This window comes from Fukomys damarensis, unplaced genomic scaffold (genome assembly GCF_012274545.1).
Source record: "Fukomys damarensis isolate Sample0158 unplaced genomic scaffold, DMR_v1.0_HiC HiC_scaffold_3, whole genome shotgun sequence".
NCBI classification, from domain to species: Eukaryota; Metazoa; Chordata; class Mammalia; order Rodentia; family Bathyergidae; genus Fukomys; species Fukomys damarensis.
This window is the reverse complement of record NW_022900915.1, coordinates 46,314,555-46,323,330: the sequence shown is the minus strand read 5'-3', so window position 1 is coordinate 46,323,330 and position 8,776 is coordinate 46,314,555. Positions and strand designations below refer to the sequence as shown.

The following is an 8,776-nucleotide window of genomic DNA, read 5'->3' as shown; positions in this document are numbered from 1 at the left end:
ATAGACAGACATTCTTTTTCTATTTTACAGACCATTCAGTGATTTGATAAACCTGACTAGTGTTCCAAATGCATGCTTACTTAGGCAAGCACATATCTTAGTGCATCATTTATGTATAAATAGGGAATCTAGACAACACTCTTGAAATAGTGCTTAATTACACAATTTTCAGCTTAAGTAGTTTTACTGAGGAGTTTTAATGTATAGTTCATTCCAAACAGTCTCAGCAGCAAATAGACTTCTCAAGTGCCCGTGTACGAGGGTTTCCATCATTTCATTTCTTCCTATGAGAGCCGAAAGTCACTAATGTACCAGATACTGCAAGAAGAAAGTGAACATTAATGTTTTCAGATGTACAAACAATTCTGAGGTCCAGAAATACGCACCTATTCGGCCAAATTCCTTTGTCATGGAGGAACCGTGTTCTCTGGATCTCCTGATGAGTCTCTGAGGGCTGTGCCAGCATTTAAAGTTGTTTCCCTGAACTACACACTTAGAATGATGCAACAGTTGTCACACAGTCACATGAAGCTGTCCCTGGAGACTATAGCTGGACCATAAAATTCCTACTGAAGTCTTTTAATGAGCAAAGAATGATGAGTTTTCTTCCTTGAAGAGTTGGCTCCTGTACATTTGGACATCTTCTGCGGTGGAAAGAGCTACTGGAAGAACTGATTTTTCACAGTGTGGACCTGGTGCGTGTAGGGTATTATTTTGAAAATCATGACAACTGTCTCTGTCCTTCCTGCTATGCTGAACATTCATTAATTTGTAATGAATTAATATCTTATTTGAAAAAAGAATGCATTCAATCAAACACAAAACTATCTGCGTGGGATGATATACAGTTGACCTTTGAGTCACAGCTGGATTCACATAGGAATGAATTGGGTTTTGACTGGAAATCTAGTTTTAACTTAAGACCCAACTCTTGAGTTGCACTTGAATGCTGGCTGCTTGTGGTTTCAGAGGATCTCAGATGCAGATTTAACTTTTAGGACTACAAATTTCCTTCAGAAGGAAAGCTACTGTTTAAAGAAAAGTGAAGAAATATAAATATGATAAAAACATAAATTGTAATGTTTTATAATTTGATTCCTCCAAGAATCTTTTTCTAAAGATGCTGCATTTTGATTAGATCATCTGGTTACAGTTTCTCCCTCATTTGTCAATGCCTTTTAGCTGGGCCTTAGCGGTGGGGTGCTGGATACTCAATTGTAATTTCCAGAAAAACTGAGAACTAAATTATTAGGTGGACTGGTGACGCTATGAATGAATCATTAAAATTATTTAATGAATTTTCTTTTTAAAACTCTGCAGTGTACAAGGAGGAAAACATTTCATTTTGTTGCAAAAGGCATGCATTTTATAATGACTTCACATTAAAGGAGATATAGTTCCATTCGAGACCGTGACAGAATATTAATTTAATGATTTTTGCGTGAGAAAAAATGGTTATTAATTCATTTCAACAAAGAAAAAGATTAAATTATTTTGAGGGAAAATTTTAATTACCTACATTTTTTATGTTGCAATTTGCACATGTAAGGATTACATATTTTAAACATAGCATTACACTTTCTAAAACAATGCCTATATTATTACGTTAATATCATCACATTATCAGTGAATTAAAGTTTCATGCATGGTGTCTACCATTTCAATTATCTCACAGTGTTGGAAATGTTTGCACACAATAAATATCTCAAGCATATCTTAGTGTCATCATATCCGTCCACACACTGAAGCCTAAGGCTTCACAGTAGTTAGTAGGATTGCCAAAAGGAAAAGCAAACATCTAAAAATCCAATCCAAATAGGTTATTTTCTCACATACAAAGCCATGATTTCATAAATGTAAACTTCAACAATTAAAAAGGTAGGAAGAAACAAACGGTGAAATGTTCACTGAAAGCATCTTCATGAAATCTGAAGCTTTTTATCAATTCAATATGTGTACAAAGATTTGAGGTGATGCTTTTACGGAAAGCAGCAGTTGATCTTGTGAAGCGTTCCCATATCTAAATTCGGTGGAGGAGAAATGCAGTTAGCACTTTCCTCACAGCTGGAATGATGCATTCTAACAAAACTAACCATGTAGTTTGTTTAAATAAATTGTGTAGAAGCAGAATATGTATTGGTACTGAGTGACTTTTAACTCAGAAAATACTTTGATGAGCTTTGCTTGTGGAAATGTAAACTTTAAATATCTCTATTTTGACAAATTACCAAGGTATTTTACTCCTCAAGAGAAAAGCCCTCTGCTATTTAATTGGGTGTATTGGAATTATTTATATACCATAAAATTATTATTCATTCAATGCAGAATGGTAAATATTTGTTTATTTGTAAATTATATCCAAATATTAATGACACCTCATCTAAATCTAGATATCCAGGTTTCTGTTGCTCATTATGTTTTGCAAAAATTGTGTGTGGTTACTACATAGTATCTTCTTGTTTGGGATAAGTCATATTAACTTCACAGAAAACTTGGAAATTTCAGTCCCAAACCAATGAAAGTGAGATCATAGACTATGTAAAGAGAGGCATGAGCACAACAATGCTAAAAGCAATATGTTTCAGTGAAACAGACTTCAACTGTATTAAAAAGTGGAGGGAATACTAACTCTCAGGACCTTTAGAGGGGTAGGGTTGATAAATAAAATTTACCTAGTGTGTGACACTATGAAATGCTCTGAAAATGGAAGAAAACAGCAAGCATGATGTCAACATACCTGACAATAATGACTGGGGATATTTCAGGAACGATTTTGATATTGTGTAATTTCCCTACTTTTCAAAGCCTTTTGCTCAATACTATTATGAATCTAATAGAAAAGAGGAAGAAAGAGACAGAGAGAGAGACAGAAAGAGATAGAGACAAAGAAATAATTTTCCTAATACAATAGAGAAGCCCACTCTGAACAATCTCTGCCACTTTTATGCTGAGGAAAAATTATCTCAGTGTTAGAAAAAGTCCTTAGCATTACAAATTGTTCTGGGTATTGAGTGAGATCCTAAGAAGGAAAACAAAAAACAAAGAGAAAAATAAAGAGAGAGAGAGAGAGAGAGAGAGAGAGAGAGAGAAGAAAACCAAGTTTATTTCACTCTATGATGCAGATTAGGATTTTGAATGAGGTAGTCTTATCATTGGGAATAAACCAAAACACGTGATTTTTTTTCCTTTTTGAATTATATCAAGTTATACAGACTAATGCAGAATTATCCTAAAATATCAGGAGAACCAGACACCAAACATCCCTGTGATCTCAGGGTTGGGAGTTTACTAGTTATGAAGGAATTTTACACACTGTGATTCTACCTGGGTTCAACACTTCTGTCTTCTCTTCTCAGGCACAGCCACATCTCCCACAGATGTCCAACTCCTCCACGACAACGGACTTTCTCCTCATGGAGATCTCTGACATGCGGGATCTACAGGTTTTCTATGCCATGTTCTTCTCTCTGATTTATCTGGTGACCGTAATGGGAAACCTGGTCATTGCAGCTGTCACCACTCTTGACAAGAGCCTTCACACGCCCATGTACTTCTTCCTGAGGAATCTGTCCATCCTGGACTCCTGCTACATTTCTGTCACCGTCCCTAAATCCTGCATGAACTCTCTGCTGGGCACAAGCTACATTTCAAGGGCAGGATGCGTAGCCCAGGTCTTCCTTGTGATTTTCTTTGCATTTGTAGAGGTACTGTTTCTCACCTTCATGGCTCATGATCGCTTTGCAGCCATCTGCAGGCCCCTCCATTACCCTGTGATCATGAGCCCTCGCCTGTGTGTCCACAGCACCCTGGCCTCTCTACTCAGTGGCCTCATCTATGCAGCCCTGAACACCCTCAACACCTTCCGACTGCCCTTCTGCCACTCCCACGCTGTCCAGCAGCTCTTCTGTGACATCCCCTCTCTGCTGAAGCTGTCTTGCTCAGACCCCTTCAGCAACAAGATCACAATTCTTGTGTCTAGTGTAGTGATATGTGGTGGGTCATTCACTTATATCATCAAGTCTTATATTTACATCTTCTCTACCGTGCTCAGGTTTCCAGTGGGAGCAGGCAGGAAGAAGGCCTTTTCCACCTGTGTCCCCCACATTCTTGTGGTTTTGGTTTTCCTCAGCTCAGGTGTTTATGTCTACCTGGGACCCTCTGCAATATCTGCCAGCACCAGAGACGTCATCATGTCTGTGTTCTACTCTGTGATTCCTCCCCTCTTCAACCCTATTATTTACAGCCTCAGAAATGAACAGATAAAGTGCGCCATCAGGAAACTCATGAAAAGAAGGTACAATTCAGGAAATGTGTTCAGAACTAAGGAGACGTTCTCTATTCAATTTGGTCGTAGTTATGTTTTTGGCAATAAATGAATATAACTTACTGGAGCTATTATGTATCCTTTATTGTAGATTTAATGTCTAAAGTAGTTGAACATATCATACATCAAGATTACTTTCCTATGTTGTTTTGAATAATTTTAATATTCTATAAAATATTTGTTATTATGAAGAAAAACACCCAAAGGCTATGAATTTCAGTTAAAAATTTCTTCCAAATTGTCTGTTGTGTGGAAGGTGATTAGATCATGGGCCATTATTCTCACAAATGGATTCACTCACTGATGACTTCAGAGTTGAGTGTGGCGTTAGAAGGTAACCCTGGTCAGAGCAGTTTGGTCACTAGGGCCAAACGCTGGCAGCTGCGGGTGTCTTTTCATGCCTAGCTCCTTCCTTCCTGCTCTCCTTCTATGGCGCCATAAAATCAAGAGTCCACCAGGCCCTTCCACCAGGACTTTCATGTCTTGCAGCCTCCTGAGTTCGGATTGAATTTAATGGAAAGTATGACACCTGTCTTCTTTTATGTAGTGATGCTGGGTATTTGTCCCAGCCAGCAGAAAATGACTAGTACAATAATGTTACAGGGCTTCCAAATAAAATTCTCATCAAAACTAGTAGTCCTGAGGGCTGTGTGAAGTTGTTCAGAGCTAGAGGGCACGCTAAGCACATGCGAGACTCTGGGATTCATCCAGAGACTTGAAACATGCCAGCTTTAAAAAGCCTAAAATGGTGAATTGAGACTGTACTTGATGCTATAGCTGATATTCATTGATGTGTCATTGTTACATTATCTTCCTGTTGTTGACTCCCTGCCTTTCCTCTGTATTTAGTTACTTGCCTTCCCTGGCACATTTTTCCCATTAGTCTTCTTGGAATTGCGGGCTTTGTGATCTCTTTCTAAGATATCCTTAAGAACAGCGTAGAGACCTGGTTTGTCGGTCATAAATTTCTTCAGTTCTTTGTGGTGAAAATATCTCATTTCTCCATTAATTTTGAAAGATATTTTTGCAAGATGCATCAACCTGGGCTGGAGGTTGCTTCTTTAGGTCTTGGAACGCTTCACTGCAAGATCTCCTTGTCTTGAGTGTTCATGCTGGGAAGTCAGTTTTGGCTCTGATAGGCTCTCGTTTATAGGTGATTTTATTCCTTTCCTTATCATCTTTTAATATTCTGTCCTTGTATTGAATTTCTGGAATCCTGGCTCTGAAGCAAAAGGAAACTTCCTGAGAGTCTGTCTTGTATTTTGAGATTTTGCTTGAAAGTGGGTCCAAGGGGAGCAAACTAATTAATCTGACAGAGGAAATTTTGAAGGCAGCTCAATGTTCCTTCTGTGACATGTGTGCTTATTACTGTATTCAGCCAGAATTACAATAAAAATTAAGGGAAAATACTCCATTTGTAAATTCTGCAGCTTCAAGAGAAACAAAGAACCTGCATAATTAGGGTCATGGAAAATGTGGTTGCTAAATACATTAGCAGTGAAAAGGAAACAAATACATCACACCAGAGCAATAGTAAAGATGGCTGAAGGCATCTCACCAATCACCAAGACCCCACCATTTACTTGCTGACAAGTGTAAAATTATAATAACATACTGAGAAGATTTTGCTATGAGAGCCCCAGGGTGCCCTACTGGAGTTGGGTTCCTACAAAATTGGATCCGCACTGGTTCATAGTGCTGAACCACCCAGAGACTGAGAGAGACTAGTGCAAGTATAATCCAAAGAGAGAGGCCTTCCTAGTTTTGGGGCTGGTGGCCTACATCAGCATTATACACGTGGTGCTAGTTTTTCTTGACTGATGGAGCCCACTGAGATTTTAGAAGGCCTCAGAGAGCAGGGACTGCACCTCTGAGAGGGAAAAGTATGAAAGTCTGTGAATAAACTACAAGGAGCTGTAGAGACTCCAAATAAAAGGTAGAAATTTAGAATTAGGAATGTCTGTGAGAAGCCACAGGCAATAACCAAAGGTAGCCTCAGAGCGAGGCCACGAGGACTACAACCCTCACTGAGGTAGGAGGTGGGCTTGGCAAGCACATCAGAGCTCCTATCTCAATCAGCACGCCCCAAGTATGAGACGTGGGGATACAGAGTTAAATGTTCCCCTGCTGGGTTTTGGTCTTCCTTTGGTCCCATTTCTTTCTGTTCCCCTATTTCTCCTTTTTATAATGTAAATATTAACTCCTTGACACTGTATGTTGGAAGCTTTTAACATTCTTTTTGATATTTACAGGGGCTAAAACTGTGAGATTTCCTTGAATGTTGGAGGATGCTTTGATTGGTGACTTTTCAACACTGCTGAAAATGTTAAACCTCCGAAGCCTTGTGGAGTCGGAGTATGCATGTTGCATAAAGAAATGGACACGAGTCATTTGGGAGCCAGAGTCACACTGCTCAGCTTCCGATTCAGAATGTTCCCCTAAAGCTTCAAGTGCTCAGAGTTGGGCTCTTGCACTGTGAGTGTTCTGTGGAGGCACTGCCGCTCACTTCACATCAGGTGACAGGGTTTGAGCAGAGCGGATCACTGCTTGTGAGTTAGAAGACTGAATCTCCTTCTCTGGCTCTTCCTGCTCTCTTTCCTGGCTGCCATGATTTGAGCAGCTGCCCTAACCCTGCCCTTCTTCTGACCTTTCTGCCTTGAGAACCAGCCAAACATGAACTGAAAATGTGAGTCAAGATAAATATTCCCTTCTTCACATTGTGCGTACTGGGTGTAGGCAGCTGTCAGGGGACCGAGTTCAAGACAGCAGGAAGTACACATAGAGTTGTAGGCTGAACAAATTGGCTTCCAGCCTCACAGTCAAAAACAGTCCTGAACTTCAGCGGGTCTAAAGGCACAGGCTTGCTAGGGTTATCCACTATCCCACCATAAATCTTTCGTGGGCTTGCTGGGATTAATCACCATGAATTTGAGCTTTGTCTGTCCAAAATGTCTACCAGTAATAGCAGAGGCATACCCGGATTCGTACAAAGTTTTTCTTCTTTTCTTCTTCATTTTGTTTTCTTTCTTATTTTATTGTTTGTTCTTCTTTTTATATGAGTGCGAATATCGTTTCTAGCTTGTTGTTATTTAGGTCTATTCTTGTTTTCATTTCCTTCTTGTCTCTTTCCCTCCTGCCTTCTTTACCAGTTTCCCAAAGTTCATGTTATCTTCCTTTGTCCTCCAGCCTTGCTTCTAATCTCTCCTTCTTGATCTGATTTTCTATTTGTCCCCCTAACCTCTTTTAAATTTTCTCCCCTCAGGGTAAATCACATTAATGAGGACACGTTTACTGCATATGGTTTTGTGATTTGTTTTAGATTTTGTTATATAACTATAAGTCTAGTTCATATGGTTAAAGGTGGAAAATTAATAGTTACCACAGTTTGCCAATTTTTATGCTGTGCTTGAGGCTATTATTATTCCTTACTGTACTACTTAATCCAAGGTAATATAATGGGTTTCATCAGAGGTTCTTCTTAGTATACTAGATAGAAAATACCTGAGGGTCATAAATAATACCATAGGCCATTGTCAAAGAATCAGGGGATAATTGATCTAAGCAGCAACCTCTCACCCCACCAAAATGGAGGAGGTAGGATTTTCCAAAAGATTTAAAATACAAAAGCCAAATAAACCTGAAAGACAACACTGAAAAGTAGTCATTTCCCAAGGATTATAAATACTAGCAATAAAACTATTAGGAGAAGAAATTTAAAAGCATCAAAACTAAGAATTAAACTAAAAAAAGTAGAGAATGAGAAGACATGGATGCAAGATGCAACCACAGACTTCTAGGCTGCAAGGGCAAACTCAGGGAGAAATGAGACAAAATAATTTGGGAGCAACCCACCTGGACACTCTGAAGTGTGCATAACAGAATTAACAAAACAAATTAACAAGGCTGTCCAAAAAAATCAAATCGGAAATAATTTTTCAGGTATCTAAGGAGATGGTGACCATAATGAAAGACATGGCTAGTGACTTTAGAGCAGATAAAACGTAACCTTCTTATTATCCAGTGTTAATATTTTTGTTGCCATTTGAATGAGGCACAGCCCTGACCTGGTGGAGCTGGATCCTCAGTGCAGGGTCTCAGAAATCTGCTACCTTGGTCTTGGCTGGCTCTGTAGATCCACACGAAGCTCCGGTCATCTTCTACATGCCACGGGTTGGCTCCAGAATAATTTATTTGCATTTGCATGAACTTGGCACCTTGTCTCTTCAAGGAGAGAAGGAGAGTTTCTCTGACCTCCAAGAATTCCTCAGTTGTCTGTAAGCCCTGGCTGCTGATTAGATCCAGGCAAACCCATGAATATCTCCCCATGGATGGCTTAATGTCAGCCAAGTGTGAATCTCAGTTTCTTCTGAGAAGTCGCTGCATCCTCAGCAAACTCTGAACCTGTTCATGGAAGTAGAACAGGAAGATGTAGATCAGGTGGACAGCTTGACC

General features: G+C 39.4%; 1 protein-coding gene across 1 annotated transcript; it reads left to right on the top strand.

Moving 5' to 3' along the window:
* The first annotated feature begins 3,377 nt into the window (after positions 1-3,377).
* LOC104858213 (olfactory receptor 14C36) lies at positions 3,378-4,376 on the top strand. Its single transcript, XM_010618302.1, has one exon. It carries the CDS (start codon positions 3,378-3,380, stop codon positions 4,374-4,376), a length of 999 nt encoding a protein of 332 aa, XP_010616604.1.
* The last annotated feature ends 4,400 nt before the right edge of the window (positions 4,377-8,776 follow it).

Coding starts and splice junctions, on each gene's coding strand:
- LOC104858213 (XM_010618302.1), top strand. CDS start 3,378: ATGTCCAACTCCTCCACGACAACGGACTTTCTCCTCATGGAGATCTCT.